This window comes from Symphalangus syndactylus, chromosome 5, assembly GCF_028878055.3.
Source record: "Symphalangus syndactylus isolate Jambi chromosome 5, NHGRI_mSymSyn1-v2.1_pri, whole genome shotgun sequence".
In the NCBI taxonomy this organism is placed as follows: domain Eukaryota; kingdom Metazoa; phylum Chordata; class Mammalia; order Primates; family Hylobatidae; genus Symphalangus; species Symphalangus syndactylus.
In genome coordinates this window covers 90,123,982-90,142,245 of record NC_072427.2, presented here as the reverse complement: position 1 = coordinate 90,142,245, position 18,264 = coordinate 90,123,982, and the positions used below count along the sequence as shown (strand labels likewise).

The window sequence follows — 18,264 nt, the reverse complement described above, 5'->3', positions numbered from 1 at the left end:
GCACCAGAGGAACCGTGGACAGGAGGGGCAACAAGAGAACCTGTGGACAGGAGATGGCCACCACAGGAACAGACTCTGAAGGGCAGGCTGCCTTCCAAGGAAGGGAATAAAGGGAGGCAGCAAACTGCAGACGAATCTGCTGGAGGTCCCCAGACAATATGCTCGAAGGGATGTTAAAGGTGGCCTTGGGTCCTTTAGAGGAGAAGCAGTAGACCCTGGGAATCAGAAAATATGGCAACCAAGGCAACCTGTGTAATTGCCAGCTATGGGAGAAGAAGAATATTCTGGATAAGGAAGGGACAGCTTCACTGTGCCTGTGCCTGGTCAGATGACGCCACTGGTGCTGCCACTGGGCATGACCAGAGTTAGGGGGGCAGGAGATGATGACAGGAGATATAATAACAAGGACTTGGGATGTTCAGTGTTTCCTGGAAAATAGTAAACCAAGGAAAGTCATCTGTTGTCAAATCCCGGGAGGACTGTCATTTGGCCAAAGGGTTAAGAGGTTGGAGGAGAGACGCTGGATCCAGACAGGTCCATTTTGGTGCAATAAATGTAAGAACTTGTAGCAGTCACAGCTGGCCAAAGGCAGAGCTGTGCTCCCTGGGTTAGTGAATTTCTGTTTCTCGGATTGTTAAAGCATAGAGTGAATGGTCACTTGTAGAAGTTCTTTCTGTTATGAATGTGAAGTACTTTAATACATTGGTTATATGCTGCTTTCTTTGAAAATTAATGCAAAGTAAAGGAAAACTTTTGGGGGGATAATTTCACCATTGCCTAAAACAGAGGTTGAGAGTCAACAATTTGACTAATGGTTATTATGAGTCTAGTATACATGTCAGGCACTAAGAGGGGCACAGGGACATAGCATAAGGTTTGTCAGACACAATTCCAGCCCTCAGGGCTCACTAAGGCCAATAGGGGGACAACTGCTCAGTGGGGTGCAGATAGTAAATTAATGGTCACAAGCCCACCAAGTGTTCCAAGACATGCTATGAACAGTGAAGGGGAATAGGTAGTCAGGGAAGGCTTCCTGGAAGAAGTGACATTTAGGCTGTTATTAATACTTGAAGGATCAGTTTTCTATGTACCCAGTCTAAAACTACACTCACTTAAATTATGGTTGTAATTTTTATACACCAAAAATTTCTTGAGGAAGAAACTAATACATGAAAAATCTGACTAACACACCTCGTACAGCAGTGAGTACAGGTGCTATCTACTCTCAGCACAGCTCCTTCCTCCCAGGGCTTCCAAACTGAAAGTAATGGAAGTTCTGTAGGGTCCTGGTAGAGACCTTGGTCATGGACTTGCATCTGCTTGTCCTGTGAGCTTTTCCCCAGTGATTCTCCTGGGACCCACGCTGCCCCTTAAAATGACTTGCTCCAGGGCTGCATAAACATCTTAGCCACACCACGGGCCCTGTCTCTGGTTGAAGTAGGGCATGAAGGATGGAAAAGAGTATCCCTCAATCCCGCCTGTACTCAGCTTTATAGACAAGGAGCTTTCCCGCTTTGGTTATATAAACCATGATCAATTTATACATTTAAAGATGCTGTTGATAATAATGATCCTTAGATTTCAATTGCATGTAAATTAAATGCAATAAACATTTATAGTACGCTCTTCACTTGACATTGTGCTGGGTGCTGGAGATCCCAGGACACAGAGAACCAGAGTCCCTGCCTTTGGGAAACTCCTGGGGAGTAGGCAGATAGTGAGGACTCTTAGATGCTGAGCAAGTAGTTTAACACAGAGGGTTTTAGAGGCATTTTACTCATAAGTATTTTCTTGCATGCTGCAGCAATCTACAAGCTACCACCTACTAGATGTTGAGTATGCTCCAGACAACGACGAAAGCGTTTTCAATGTCTTCCCTTTTTAGAGTCCACCAATTTCCATTGAGTGTCTCCACATGTTAGGTGTGGTGCTGGGTGTTGGAGAAATGAGCTGGGTGAAAATGGACCTACTAGGTGCAGGGAGCCCCCAAGTAGCCTCTGGCGTGGTGGAGGTGAAATGCATTAATCAGTATACTTGTCAGTAATCACAGAGATACATATATAATGACCCATAATGCCACCTGCCCAGATTGAAAGGGAGAAGGAGCTGGGCGAGCACCTGAGAATTGAGATCTATGGAGGGGGTAGTAACTGGGTGGCCCAGGGAAGGGAGGACTCCAGGAAGACGGCAGCTGGTGGCCTCTGTGGTATCCTTGCCAGTCCTTTGAGGTGGATGCAGCAGTGCCCACCTCACAGGTGAGAAGAGCAAGTGAAGGTGCAGAGCTGGTGCAACATAGGCCCAGCAGTGAATCCCACACAGGCTGGGTCCCAAACAACTGAACCTAGGCCTGCTACCAGCATCTGGCAATGCCTGATTCTCCATGAGGACAGGGGAGGTCCTGAGCTGCTCCACTAGGAGAGGCCTCCTGTGTGCTCCAGCACCAACAGCACGGGCAGCCTGCAGCCCCATAGCCAGTGTGCAGCCGGTGAGATAAAGGGCTGTCCCTGTCCCCACGGTGCTCATTGCATCTGTCTGAGCTCTCATCATTGTCACTAAGTTCCAGGCCAGTTTCTGCTCAAATGTGCCTGCCTCACCTAAGAAGCATTTGCTTCGCTTCAAGACCTGTATACATGAACTTGTAATCCCACTTCTTTAGAACAAAGGCAAGGTCAGCCTCTCCTCCCTGGGCCCTTGGGAAACCTGTTTGTCCTAGTCCCCGAAAGACGCTTGTTTAGCTCAGCACTGTCTTGGGCGAGCCCCCCAGATCACTGTGCCTCACCCCTGAGCCCGGGGCCCTGGCTCTGCAGCATTTCTTGGCTACGGTGAGACTTGCAGTCCAATCAACCCCTGGAAGGCCCTTCCTCAGACTTTGTGTAAGTGACACCTCACTTCTTGGTCCCCAGTTGCAACTCAGAGGCCGATGGCCTGAGCCATTCCATCTTTTCTTACGTGCATTTCCAACCCAGCAAGTCACAGATACTACTTTTCAAAACACTATTTTTTGCTTTGATCCATATCTTCCCAATCTTCAAATTCTGTTCTCCTGAATTCCTGAAGAGTCACCCCTTGGCTTCCCTTTGCAGTCACCATTTCCTGGCTCTGTTCCTGGCTTGCTCTGTTGAAACACTTCCTCACTCCTGACCTGTGGTTCCCAGCTGCCTCGAGCTTGATTTTTTACTACAACTTTAGTGCCAAAGATATTAAATGGGTCACAACTGGGTAATCTGAAATAACATGCGGTGTCCAGGAAGTGAAAAATAAAGCCGCTTTTGTGGCCTATAAGGATTTTATTAACCCTTCCCATGCTGGTGGTGCTCGAATTCCTCATATCCTTTATGAGACACAGTAAAAATTCTGACTAGAGGCCACAGTGGTGGTATTCTACCCTCGCCCAATGCATCATAAAGTTCAAAATGGCCCCAGCATTGTTCCTTGAAGGCAACGAATGGGCACACCTGCAGCGGCCCTGGCAGCAGGGTCAGTTTTATTTATGGGCTCTGGGCTGAGTGGTCCTGGGTGCAGCAGCCAGTGTCGCTGATGGTCCCTGAGCATTTCGAGGAGGTTGATCCAGAGTGAATTTTCCTTTTTCTGCACCAACCACCACTGCACAGCTTATCCAACCGACACCAAGCACAGCTCGAGCTCAACGCTCTGGGTACAGGACACAGGCTCAGGCTCTACAAAAGTCACCCAACTGGGGAAATGGGAAGTGAAGGGAGCAGGTGAGATAGAAAAGGTCATGGTGGGGGCCTGTCTCCATCAGCCACTGCCCACGTGCCAACAGGCAGCTGCAATATCCAGGAGTCCAGCAGGAAGCAAGACTGAAGTCAGGGCTGGCTAAAAAAGAAAGCAGCAGAGCTGAGCCTCAACACGAAACTCCACTCCCGCAGCAGAAAGCCAGGATGTGCTTCCAGCAAGGAGACTTGGGGAAATGGTGCCCTCTGAGCTCCTGTGAGCTGCGCTGTGCGCTTACAGGTAAAACACATTAATAAGGAGAAAAATAAAAGAACTTTCTGAGGTGGAAATGAAGCTGGAGGAAGTAAAGAACTTACCTGATTTATTTTTGCATTCAATATCGTAGCCTGTGATGGGGCTGTTTCCATCAAACCCCATGGTCCACCTGAGCGTAATTGTGCGTGCTTTGACATCTTTGATCTCAATTTCAGGAGGGTCTGGGGGCTCTGCGCCATTAACAGAAAGACTCCGAGTTAGTTCAAACAGAGCTCTGACATGAAACGCTGGTGGAAATGCTGAGCATGACTCACAAACGATTTGTCTGCATTAGACAAGAACAGAAGCTTTTTATTTGGAAGCATTTTCTTTTTCCTAATCACATTTTAGGGAAGAGAAATTCCACTTTCCCAAGACTTTCAATTTTCATAGCCCTTAAGAACGGGACCAAGCCTGGAGGATATAAAATGTCACTATTCTAGCTTGGATCTTTAACTCAAAACATACTTTGGCCCCAAATGTTAAACTTCCCTTTCATTCTGATCATCTAGTACATGGATTCCTAAAATTGAGCAAAGAAATTCCACCACTGTACTTGTGTGCATGTGGCTTGACTGTCACGGGCTTGTCATCTTGACTGGTTCCTCTAAGGGCTTCGTTCCCTGTTTGGGGGTTTTCCTTTGACATAATCACAGGCACTGCAAAATTCTGCTTTAGCACTGACATTATACATATTCAAAATTTCCTGGGAATTTGGAAGTGTTACATGGCAAGTTGAGGCCACACAGATGCCCGAGGCTGAGCATACAGCTCCCATCCTGAAATGACTGTGTTTATTCTCTTATGCGATCGTCTTCCTACCTTGCACTGTGAGCTGAATTATTCCACGGTCCTCCCCATAAGAATTAATAGCATGGCAGGAAAAGAAACCAGAATCTTCTCTCACAGTTGGCAAAATCTATGTGTAAAGCAGAAAGAAATTCATCTTTTTCAGCAGGCAAAATGACTTCGGGCCGTAAACCTCTCTCTCTCTCCACTCTTTCAGTTCTCCTGCCATGCCCAGCACACACATAGGTACACTCACACACACACACACTCACAAAACCCCCATTCCTCCAGACTCACATACACTAAATCACACACATGCACGTATCCCTCTGAGGACAAATTATTTCAGTGTAATTGAAAGTAGGCGGATGAATAGGATTCATGTACACTATCCACGTCAGGTGTAGCTCATTAAATTGAAAGTGTAATTTATATAGGATGTCGTGGTCAGCTTGACATATATCCCACATATACATTTTTTTAATGGTATCCAAAGCAACCATGCCTAAAGAGACAGATTAAATACTGCAGCCAGGGCTGGGGGCCAGCAAGACTGGCATCAGATTCCTTTTCTAGGAGGATTCCAGGAATGGACCTTTGTCTGAGAGCCAATATAAGCATTTCAAACACCGGGCTTCCCCACCTCCCCACCCTGTGTGTGCTACAGTATCATTCTCCATCCGCATGATAACAGCACAAACCAGTTCACTACTCACAGTCCTCTTCTCTAGCTTTTGTGATCCCCTTTTAACGACAGAATTTTTTTTTTATTGTGGATTTTTCCAAAGAAGCAAGATAGTTTTTATGATAATATTTTTGTCCCAAAGCCCGTCTCATTTTTCTTTTTGCAGGAAGTTAAAACATGCACACAGCATAGGCCGTCATTCCTCAAGGATTAACTGTCATTTAAAAACCTTATTTCTCACTTTTTTTTTTATTACAGTTTGGTTCCCTGCTGCATTCATAATAACCCTATTCTTAATAACACTTAGGCTGAAGCACTATTTTTGAAGGCTACTTCACTAATCTCGCTGTGTGAAAGGGGAGAGAAATAGTGCTTCGTAAATAAATTCCAAAAGATTATCTGCTACTTATCTGCACCCACTTGTGTGAAAGGAAAGACTTATTCTTCCAATAAAGTTCGTTCCAATGTGTTGCATTTGCCATGCTTTTACCTGCAGAGTAGAAATCACCTCTTCTCCCACCTCCTTGGTGGTCACAAGATAACGGGCCATCTCAGGGTTAATGATTCGGTCCTCCTTCTCCCAGCGGACTATAATGGGCTTCTCACCATGTGCCGTGCAGCTCATCTCCTTTTTCTGCCCCTGCGTGGCCAAGGTAGTATTTGGATAGGATGTTATCATCGCAGGAACTGAAAAACCAAAAGGGACACAACTTGTTCAGCAAAGCAGGGTTCTTGATTTTCCCTGGCAAAACACTCAGGTAAATCATGCTTCAAGAGATATTTCTTTGAAATGAAATTTATTCAAGAAACTGCTGAGTGAGAATCTCAAGCAAAATAAAGGAAAGGCAGCAGAAAAATGAAACTTGAGTAAGTGAGCCCTCAGCAGAAATTGCCATGCCGTTTCATATCCACGGCACGTCGCTCTTCCAACCCTGCTGAGGGCTATGGCCTATGTCCCTTAGCACACCCAGAATGATTGATATGCTTTGGCTGTGTCCCCATCCAAATCTCATCTTGAATTGTACGCCCATAATTCATTCCCATGTTTCACGGGAGGAACCTGGTGGGGGGTAATTGAATCACAGAGGCGGATCTTTCCCATGCCGTTCTCATGATAGTGAGTAAGTCTTATGAGATCTGATGGTTTTAAAAACGGGATTTTCTCTGCACAAGTGCTCTATCTTTGCCTGCTGCCATCCATGTAAGATGTGACTTGCTCCTCCTTGCCTTCCAGCATGGTCATGAGGCCTCCCCAGCCACACGGAACTGTAAGTCCATTAAACCTCTTTCTTTTGTAAATAGCCCAGTCTCGGGCATGTCTGTATCAGCAGCATGAAAACGGACTAATACAATGATGTTACTGGTTTCTAACTATCATTTTAAACAATGGGGATAAAACTTCCACTTTTAGTCAACTTTAGGTGAATCCCTTGTTGCTGCTAACCAGTCCTTGTAACCAGTTTTCACAATGCCCATCTCCCACAGTTGTTATAAACCTTGCAAACCTTTATCAGTCACTGGAGACCTCAAACCTGTCCTTCTTCCATAACTTAGAGCAGAGAATCTCATCTCCAATTTACTGAGAAAAGGGAACCCTTTATTTGTGAAGCTTCTCAACTTTCCTTTCCCACATCAAAATTAAAAGAAGTCTAATATATAGACTTCTTTTATTGGCAATAGATGACACAAGATCCCACCCCAATTCCACAAGCCACCTATAAATTGTAGACTGCATGTAACAAACACCTTTTAAAATGCATACTAAGCTTATCAGAAAGTGAGAGAAAAACCAGAGACCAAACACAAAAGCTGATAGTGAAAAGCCAGAGGTAATATAATGGTGGTGCTTTGACTACCTGAGAGGCATGACATTAAACGTGAGACCTCCAAAGCCAGGCTCCTCAAAGTGTTCTATCTTGACAGAAAGTATATAACCAAAATAATAATAATAATAAATAAAAATCCACAAAGGCAAAGAGAGAAGAAAACTGCCTCAGCTTGTGTTATATATGTAGAAAAACAATCTCTCCCCTGAGAATTTATAAAACTGGCCTGACTCTACATAGGTCTGTAGTCAAATTCATGCTAAAGCATTAACATGAAGGTGACTGTAATTTGATAATGGCCTGAGGAGCCTAGCAAAAGCTAACATACTCTAGAAGAATGTGTCCTCTGTCCAGGCCCACTGAAATGCACCCAGATAAAGCCCTGCTGGCCATGAGCTCACAAACTAAAACTAAAGAACACATGAGAAGACTAACACCATGATTGAGAACCGGCCTCCCAGGACTTCAGATGATACAGTTGTCAGATACAGACTGCAAAATAACTATGCAAGAATGTTTAAAGATATTTTAAAAATATGATAAAGGAACAAGATGTTAACAAAAAGGACTAGAAAGGTTTGAAAATTCATCAAAACATAACTATCTTTTTATTTGCTTTTTAATCTCATTTCTCCAATCACAGGAAGAAGCTCCCTTCCCCCATTTCTGAGGTCAAGCTCAGACTATGTACTTGATTGCTTGCCTCATAAGACTTCCAAGGTACTTGACCACAGAAACACTGTGGCTTCTTCTAAGACTGGCACATACTGGGTCATGTCTTTTCCCATGGCTTACCAGAGAGGTTTGAGACATATAATGAAACATCAAAATACTACCAGTTCTGTAGCCTGAACACCCACAGAAGAACCTACATTTGGGAGTTTCTCTAGAGTCAGCAGCCATGTGGCAGAAATGCGCCCCACAGCACTGACCGTGTAATAAGATGGAAAGTAGGCAAATTGGTGACACAAGAAAGAGGTGCCAAGAGTCCTGAATATCAAAGAGAGTTGCTCAAAACTGTCGTGAAATTCCTTTTCTGGCATTCTGAGATGCAGCAAAACTGGCTGTACTGTCCCCAGCCTTTGGTTCTGATCCCCCTCTTCCCCTAGCCTATAAAAGAAAAATGTTTATTTTTATTAACAGCTTTATTGTGGTATAATATTCATACCATAAAATTCACCTGTTTTAAGTGTGCAATTCAGTTGTACACTTAATATTGCATTAGCTTCCTAGAGTGCCTGTAACAAATTACTAGAATCTATGTGACTTATAATAACAGAAATTTCTTCTCTCACAGTTCTGGAGGCCGGAATTCCAAAATCAAGTTGACAGCAGAGCCATGCTCCCTCTAAAAGCTCTAGAGGAAGACTCTTCCTTGCCTCTTCCAGCTTCTGGTGGCCCCAGGCATTCCTTGGCTTGTGGCAGCAAAACTTCAGCTTCTGCCTTATCTTCACATAATTTATATTCTTCTTTGAATGTTTGTGTCTTTTCACATGGACTTCTTATGAGGATACCAGTCACTGGATTTAGGACCTACCCTAATGCAGTATGATCTCTTCTTAACGGATTATATTTGCAAAGACTCTATTTCCATATAAGGTCATATTCCAAGGTTCTAACGGGATATTAATTTTGGGGGATACTATTCAACCCATTACAAATACATTTATATTATCCAGTACATATACATATATACCATTATAACCTGAATACAAATATACACAGTTGTATAATCATCACTGAATCAAATCTTAGAGCATTTACATTACCCCAAAAGATTTCTCCTGCCCACTTTCAGTCATTTCTCTTTTCCCCCTCAAGTTCTAAGCAATCACTAATCTACCTTCTCTCCCTGATATGGTTTGGCTGTGTCCCCACCCAACTCTCATCTTGAATTGTAGTTTCCATAATCCCCATGTGTCATGGGAGGGGCCTGGTGGGAGATAATTGAATCATAGGGGTGGTTACCTCCATGCTGTTCTCGTGATAGTGAGTGAGGTCTCACAAGACCTAATGGTTTTATGAGGGGCTTTCCGCCCTTTACTCTGCACTTCTCCTTCCTGCCGCCATGTGAAGAAGCACATGTTTACTTCCCCTTTTACCATGATTGTAAGTTTCCTGAGGCTTCCCTAGTCGTGTAGGACTGTGAGTCAGTTAAGCCTCCTTCCTTTATAAATTACCCACTCTCAGGTATGTCTTTAAAAGAACAGACTAACAGTCCCTGTATTGCCTTTTTTGATCATTTTTTATAAATGGAATCATATAGCATGTATTCTTTAGTATCTAGCTTTCTGGATTTTTTTCACTAAGCATAATGTTGTCAAAGTTCATCCATGTCATAGCACAGTACTTTGTTCCTTTTTATTGCTAAATGATATTGCAGCACAAGGATATATTGCATTTTTTTAAATGCACTCACCCACTGATGCACACTGGGGTTGTTTCTACTTTGGGGCTATTATGAGTAATTATACTATAAATATTCCTGTATAAGCTGTTGTGTGAACAAATGTTTTCATTTTTTTTTTCCAGGAGAGATTCCTAGAAGTGGAACTACTGGGTTATATGGCAATTTCCTGTTTAACATTTTGAGAAACTGCCACACTGTTTGACCAAGTGGCAGCACCATTTTGCACTCTCGTGGAAGGAGATTGGAGAGAGAAGAGGGAAAGAGAGGATGTGTTAAGATTCAGTATTTATGGTGAGGGAACAAGAACATTCCCTTTCAACCATCTGAGTTCAACAATTTGAGTTCAACCATTTGAATTCAATGGGGGAACTCAAAGAGCAGAAACTGGGTGCACCTACAAAAAGGTGAGCTGGCATGTTTCTCAACAGCTGGAGGCTTACTGGCTGTAGAAACCCCAGGCTCACCATGGATCTGCCATCACAGAGGAACTGAAGGTGGTGGCACTTTCTGTTTGGCCTCAAATTCACTAATCAAGATTTTTTCTCATAAGGGAAAAGGGCTAACTCAATATAGTTAGAGATCTCAAAGCCAACAAAAGTAACCTAAATTACAAAACTGTGAATAAATAAATTACAGGCGTATGAACAAGAAAATATTTTCTCCTCATTCTTTCTCTCACAACTGGGGAATGTGAATCAGAAACCATGACACTCACATATAATTTAGCTTTGAAAGGTGACCCCTGTCCACTACCATCATCCCCCACCCCCCAATTCCTGATGAGTGTCCTGATTCCTGCAACACCCTCATCCTTAGAACAAAATATAGAAACTCTTGTTGCAAAACTGAAAATCAATCCATGTTTAACGCCTCCCAGTCTCCTGGGCATCTCAAGGCTATGGTCAGGATTTCCTATTGTGCAGTGTTTGTAAAAAGGAAATCTGTAAAATGGTAAGACATAAAAACAGACAGTTTTCCTGTGAGAACATGGTAAGTCACCATCATCACCTCCCAAATCCAGGGTAGTTTAACACTCACTCACTATATTCCAATGAGAGCAAGCCAATTCTGAAGTAAGGGTTTCTGTCCTATTCTAGGAGCTCTAAGGCTGGTGTTGACCCAGAATGTAATTCCCTAGTACTTTAAAACAACCAACTGGAAGAACTGTTCTCCAAAAACTGCAGCATTGTTTTGAGGACTTGTTTGTTTTCTTCTCTTTTCCTTTTTTTAAAAAATAATCACAAGCTTTATTGCATTTGATGAGAGAAGTACCTTGGCCAAGCCATAGACCTCTGGTTTGTTTATGATTTGCCCATCTTAATCTGCACAAAATACTCCTCAGTTTTATTTAGATTTCTACTTTGAAAGAGTGCCCTACTAAAATGGGTATTTTTGTTCTGGTTATTAAATTCAGCACTTAGAGAGAAATGCTCTGACTAGCCCATGTTCTCCTATCCAGCTCAAGTATTTTCAGCCCTTTAAAGAAATGGTGGAAAGGAAAAAATGAATCATTATCATGGTTTCTTTGCAATGCTAATGTTTGAAGGCACGACCTTTTCACTTGTCACAGTTATGGATGCCTAGAGATGACAACATGTCTGTACAGCAGCCCTTTTTGCGAGGATTTCTGAAGCATAACAAATGGATGGGGTAATTTAACAGGGATTGGTACCAAGGAGAGGCCGTGGGCAAACCCTGCTAGCAGGGCCAAGGGAGATCTAGACCCAAGAACGCTTTGTCCAAAGATTGTGTGCTGTGTGCCTCTCCTGCAAAACTACCCATTGAGGAAGGTGCTGTTTTACATCATATCAATTTATAAATTTGCTTCATAAACTATAATATTATCTAACAGCACCCTTAATGCTCAGCAAATCTATGTTCTTATGATATAAGGGAGCATCCCTCTGACCTACTTTTTTTGCAGCATAATGATGCAGTGGTGTAGTGGAGCTGCTGTCATTGGCCAGGGAGATCTGATTGTGCATATCTCTGCCCAGCTTGGCAGTGCAGTCATGTCTCTTTCCCATTTAGCTTGAAATTGGCAATGGTAGTAGTATTTATACCACCGAAATTGGCAAGCGCTAGAAATCAGGGCTTTCTCCATCCTCTTCCCCATCAATAGCTAATTGTTAAACATTTACCAGAACAATACTTAGGAGAGTGTTTCACTACATTAATAATTTTAAAGGGTGTTCCCATCGTACAAGAGATACTGAGAAGATAGTGAGATTAACCTAAGAGCAATAATTAACTTTATCAATGAAAGTAAACCCTTATTATTTATTAATTAAAATATGAAGTTTGTCACTGTATGTTTTGACAAATAATTCAGTGATAAATTGATGCATATATTAAATTTTTAACCCTAGGATACAGAGAGAATGAAAAATTCTATCAGTAAATCACTGATATTAAAGATTGGTTCCAAACTTTACTCTCAAGTCTTTTAATGACTCTATCAATAATGCAAAATTAATCCTTATACATTTTTATGGTTTTTGTTCCTACCTGGTTCTGCCAAAAAGAAAACAGATTGAAAAGAAAACAGGAGAAAGTACCAAACAGCCTGGATAATCCCGCATGAGACAAGATTCCTGTCACAAGCATCTGGCTCAATACTTTCATTTTATAGAGAAGAATGGGTGTCAAAAGCCCAAATACAGGAGTCCGTCAGGATCTGACTTTGATCGGTCCTATTCGAAAACCATCATCGTCATGATCACCCCAACATAGGAGATGGCCAACTGTCCCAGAGTGTCCAGGACTTCTAGTGTTTTAGCATAGGAAGTTTGTATCCTGGGAAGTTTCTCAGTCCCTCCAGGTATTCAGAGCAGATATGGCAGAGGAGGGTGTGGAGCCAAGAACGAGGCAGCATAAACCTGGCCCAATGCCTAAGATGGGAAACTGAGGCAGGAATTACAGGGTTCCCGGGTGGGAAGTCAAAAGAGGGAGATGCTCTGGGACATAAACACATTTTAAAGCTATTTTTTCAAGCCCCTTTTAAAACAGTCCTCCCAAGTTTTTATTATGAAAAAATTTCAAACATACGGGAAGCCAATCAGCCATGTATCTACTGCCTGGATTCCACAGTTCACACTTTAATGCACAGTGTTGAATCAAAATGTGTTTTCTTTGTTATCAAAATTTACTGAACACTTTTTTTATTATTCTATTTTAAAACTACCTTCGGTAAACACATACATCAGCGTGGGTCTCAAAGGTCGAGCTATAAGACGGCAGCCACCTGCCTGGATTCTGCAGCTCAGGGTGGAGATGCACTGGCCTCCTGGTGTCCCAGGTAAAGGAACTGCCGCATCCTGGCCTGCAGAGGTGATGTGGGGTTAGGTGGCCCTTGGGGTAGAGTGGTGCTCCTCACATACGTCTTACCAAAGGAAAGGGAGGTGATGTGGACTTAGGTGGCGCCTGGGGTAGAGTGCTGCCCCTCACATATGTCTTACCAAAAGGAAAGGTGAGGAAGGGGCCTGGGAGTGCAGAATCTGACTCCGACCTCCTGCCGCTGGGACTGGGCAGGACCCTTGGCCGTCCTGGGTTTTGGCTTTCTCACCTGAGTCATAGAGGAGCTGAATGGGATCGGGGCTCTCAACCTGGACTATATTTCGGAATCACCTAGAAGCCTTTAAAATAGGCCATTGCTCAGGCCCCACTACACATTGGCTCAGAGTCACTGGGGGTGGGGGTTATGCATGGATTTATTTAAGTTTCCCAGACAATCCCAAAATATACAGCCTGGATTGAAACAACTCAATCCGATGATCCCGAAGGTCTTTTCCCCCTCTAATTGCCATTTCCCCTCCTTCTCCTTTTTTCTTTGTTTCTTTCCCTCTATCCTTCTGTTCCTCCTTCCCTCCCAATTTTTTCTTCATTTTTCCCTTCCTTCCTTCTTCACTTTCCCCTCTCTTTCTTCTGTTTCATCCTCCATTTCTGTCTCCTGCTTTTTTCTGCTTTCTCCTTCACAGTGCCATAATAACAACAATAGCTAATTTTTATGAATGTTGACTGTGTGCTAAGAACTTTTCCACATACTGCATAAGTATTTCAGCCATACGACAACATGATGGAATAAAAACACTAGCCATGGAAATGACCCAAGACATATGAGTGCTATTTTAAGGTGATTCTAAATTATGCTATAAATAGAATTGAGACATGTAGACAAAACATTTCCAGCAGATTCATTGGATTTGCATCTATATTAACAAATGTCTATGTAGACGGTCAAATAGAAACCAGACACCAAACACTGCCTTTAAATGGGCAAAAATAAAGATTAGAATATAAGAGAATTTTGGAATTAATTTCTACTTGACATCTTCTCCCCTTTCTCCTTAATTTCTTTTTTTTTTTTTTTTTTTTTTGAGACCAAGTCTTGCTCTGTCACCCAGGCTGGAGTGCGGTGGCACAATCTTGGCTCACTGCAAGCTCCGCCTCCCGGGTTCACACCATTCTCCTGCCTCAGCCTCCCGAGTAGCTGGGACTACAGGCGCCCGCCACCATGCCCAGCTAATTTTTTGTATTTTTAGTAGAGACAGGGTTTCACCTTGTTAGCCAGGATGGTCTCGATCTCCTGACCTTGTGATCCGCCCACCTCGGCCTCCCAAAGTGCTGGGATTACAGGCGTGAGCCACTTTGCCCAGGCTCTCCTTAATTTCTAAGTAAGGAAACAGAGAACTGGGGAGTTTAAGACTAGAAATGACTAGACCTATTCCCCTTGCCTCTCTCCTATCCCTAATGCAAAGTTCTATTTTATTTAGTAAGTTTATTTAAAAAAATCAATATTGCCATAAAAGTAATACAGTAAAATGATCTTCATTAATCCCTAAAGTGATGAATCTTTCCCATCCCCTCTCTTCCCTTCTCTTTCCTCCTTCCTTCCTCCAGGGTCTGGAAAGCTAAATGGTAGTAGCAGCACAGTTAGTTAATAATGCATCTGTCCTTCTGTCCTTTCACGTCTCAGATCATTTTCACATCATGGGCTTACAGCAACATACGTGTTCTCAGTGGAGAAGGGATTCTTAATTCCGTTTACCTATAATTACACAGGATGGGGAAACTAAGTAATTAGCCTAAAGTCATACAACTAGTAAATGGAAGATCTAGAAGGAGAATCCAGGTCTTCTGATTCCAAGTGCAAAGCCTCTTTGCCTTACAGTGGTGGAGGAGGCCAAGGCTGGCCACAGGGTGCACAGTGTCTGACCACAGGGGTATCTGTGGTCAGCCTGACTGTCTTCAAGCCTGAACACCCTTGGAAGCCCCTCAATCTGGGGCTTGAGTCCATTTACAGGAGACTCCCCATAAAGTCCTTGAAATTTCCATTTTCTCAGCTGCAAGGCAAGACCCAAACATCTCCCGCAAGCCTATTGCATATTTGTAGAATTATGCAGACGAGACTGGCTACATAATTTGCAGGACCCAGAGCAAAATGAAAATATGGAGCCTTTTGTTCAAAAAGCAGGAAAAAGGTGCCATTAAAGTTCTAAAATATAAACCTTTTTCCTTCCTTCTGTGGTCTCCCTCTCTCCCTCTGTCATGATGGCCTTTATTTTTTATTTAATATCCCACTTCCTCTGGCATGGTGATAGTGGCTGGTCAAGTGCTGACCCTCCCTAACTCCCAGTAACAGCCCTGTGACTTGGCATGCACACTCATGTGCCCCCCCCACATGCCTGGATCCCCACCATCATCATACCCAGGCCAGGGTGGGGATGTGTAGTCAGGCCTCTCTCAGTCGAATAGGTGACCCTCAGTGACCTGGGGACCCACCCTGCCCAGTCATCCTCTGTAAACTCTCTGGTACTACCACCTAGAAGCAGGGAGGGGTGCCACACCCAGAAATGGTACAGGAGGCTGTCTCTGACCTTCTCCACATACTTGCCCAGATCCCCATGGACTGGATGACCATAGCCATTGCTGGGCAGTTGCAGGAAAGGGGAGCCTGGGGCTCCAGGGGGCAGGAGAGTGGACAGCTGAAAATCTATTCTGGAGAGGCAGTGGGAGGTAGGATAACATGGGAGCTGTGGCTCCACATACCCTGTTCATGCTCCATTGTCACACTGGACTTCACTTGCAAAACACAATTTCAAAGACAAAATTGTTAAGAATTCAAGATGGCGGCTGCAGATAATCTTTGGCTTGTGGGACTGGACTGGTCGTGTACCCATGATGCTGTCCCTGAATGTCAGGACAGTACTCCACTCCCTAGGCAGCCTCTACTGCTTCCAGTAGAAAGAAACAGCCCAGGTACCTTGAGCAGGAGGGGAATAAGAAGAGCTGAGGACAGGGCAGTCTTTCGGGTAAGACTTAGATATGACTAACCACAATCTGGAATCTGAAGTAGGGAGCCCACTCTTCCCATCATGAAGGCAATGGGTACAGAGGCAAGCCTTAATGAGGGAAGTGGCTAATCCACTTGCAATCAACATCTTCCCAAGCCACTCAATACATCACCATTATCTTTCATTAAATCTGTGGTTCCTATTCCTTACATCACCTGGGAGCCATAAAAACACCCACAGTATGCTGAGAATGATGACTTCCAGCTTCATCCCCTGGAAAGGATATGATCTCATTCTTTTTTATGGCTTCATAGTATTCCATCATGTATACGTGCCACATTTTCTTTATCCAGTCTATCATTAATGGGCATTTGGGTTGTTTCCAAGTCTTCGCTATTGTAAATACTGTGGCAATAAACATAAGTGTGCATGTGTCTTTACAGTAGAATGACTTATAATCCTTTGGGTATATAACCAGTAATGGGATTGCTGGGTCAAATGGTATTTCTGGTTTTAGGTCCTTGAAGAATCACCACACTGTTTTCCACAATGGTTGAACTAATTTACACTCTCACCCACAGTGTAAAAGCATTCCTATTTCTCCACAGCCTCGCCAGCATATGTTGTTCCTGACTTTTTAATAATAGCCATTCTGACTATTCTCATAAGTGGGAGTTGATCAATGAGAATACGTGGACACAGGGAGCGGAGTAACACGCACCGGGGCCTGTTGGGGGGTGAGGGGCAAGGGGAGGGAGAGCAGTAGGACAAATACGTAATGCACGCAGGGCTTAAAACCTAGATGACAGGTTGACGGGTGCAGCAAACCACCATGGCACATATATACCTATGTAACAAACCCACACATTCTGCACATGTATTCCGGAACTTAAAGTAAAATTAAAAAAACAAAAAACAAAAAAACACCCACAGTAGTATCTTCCCAGTCACAGCGAATACTTGCTCTCCTCAGGATTCTCCTTTTTTTTTTTTTTTTTTTTTTTGGTAAAATACACGTAATAAAAAATCTGTCATTTTCGTCACTTTCAGTGGACTAAGTACATTCTTAGTCTGTCTTCAAATCAGAACACCCTTGGAAGCCCCTCATTCTGGGGCCTGAGTCCATTTACAGGAGACTCCCCATAAAGTCCTTGAAATTTCCGTTTTCTCAGCTGCAAGGCACACTGCTGTACGGCCTTCACTACAATTCATCCCCCAAACTTTTTCATCTTCCCAACCTGAAACTTGGCACCTCTTAAACAATTCCTATTCTCTCCTTTTTCTGGCCCCCCAGGCCCTGGCAGCCACCATTCTACTTTCCGTCTCTATGAGTTTGACTTCTCTGGGGACCTCCTATAAGAAGAATCATACAGTATTTGTCTTTTTGTATCTGGCTCATTTTACTTAGCATAATCTCCTCAAGGTTCAGTCAAGCTGTAGCCTGTGTCTGCATTTCCTTCTTTTCTAAGCCTGAATTATATTTCAAGATATGTGTATACAGCATTTGTATAATCCAGTCATCTGTCAATGGACACTTGTGTTGCTTTCACCTTTTGGCTATTGTGAACACTGGTATACAAAACATTATTTTTTAAAGAGTCTGTAGAACTTTGCTAGAGAAAATGGCTTGAGTCTTTTTGCCTATTTCTTCTCAAGCCGTTCAAAGGCCAAGTAGTATTTTCCCTGTTTGTGGTCTCTGCCTCTCGGTTTCATCTCCGTTTCCTCATCTGTAAGAACAATGAGACCTGCCACCTCCTAAGGCTGTAATGAGGATTAATGAGATTATGTTAGAGGAATCCTCTGAGGGTGTTGGAAGAATGGCCCCACAGAAACACCAAGTGTGATTATCTCTGCTGCAGAATCAAAAATTTCTCCTGTCCAAATACTTATTGTTCATAAAATTTCAGCAAGTGAGGCTGCCTACTGGGCAGCTCTAATCCTTATAAAGAAAATGATTTTTCCAGCCAGGAATTAACAAATTCTTAGCACATACTAAAATATCTCCTCAGCTGAGTTATTATGCTTACATAATGAAGTTACTTAGATTATAACCATTAATCAAATTCATGTTTCCAAGCTGGAGTGGGTCATATTTGATGCTAAATTCATGTTTCCAAGCTGGAGTGGGTCATATTTGATGCTAAGCTTTAACAAGAATGACAACATCTCCGCTTCCTGGCAGCTTTTCCAGGCCCTTATGACATGATTAAATGTGTCAGAATAAAGACGAAGAACATTTAGGGTTCGTATTACATTCACTCTGAAGTTATT

The 18,264-nt window shown here is 43.2% G+C and overlaps 1 protein-coding gene across 2 annotated transcripts in view; it reads right to left on the bottom strand.

Moving 5' to 3' along the window:
- The window catches only part of DSCAM (DS cell adhesion molecule), an 812,726-nt gene that overhangs the window by 150,072 nt on the left and 644,390 nt on the right, over positions 1 to 18,264 (bottom strand). For both annotated transcript variants that reach the window (XM_055279737.2, XM_063640588.1), the window contains 3 exons: positions 5,955 to 6,151; positions 4,813 to 4,909; positions 4,053 to 4,181 (listed from right to left, as the gene is read on the bottom strand). In XM_055279737.2, coding sequence (XP_055135712.1) covers positions 4,053 to 4,181; positions 4,813 to 4,909; positions 5,955 to 6,151 — 423 coding nt within the window. The remainder of the gene's footprint in view (positions 1 to 4,052; positions 4,182 to 4,812; positions 4,910 to 5,954; positions 6,152 to 18,264) is intronic.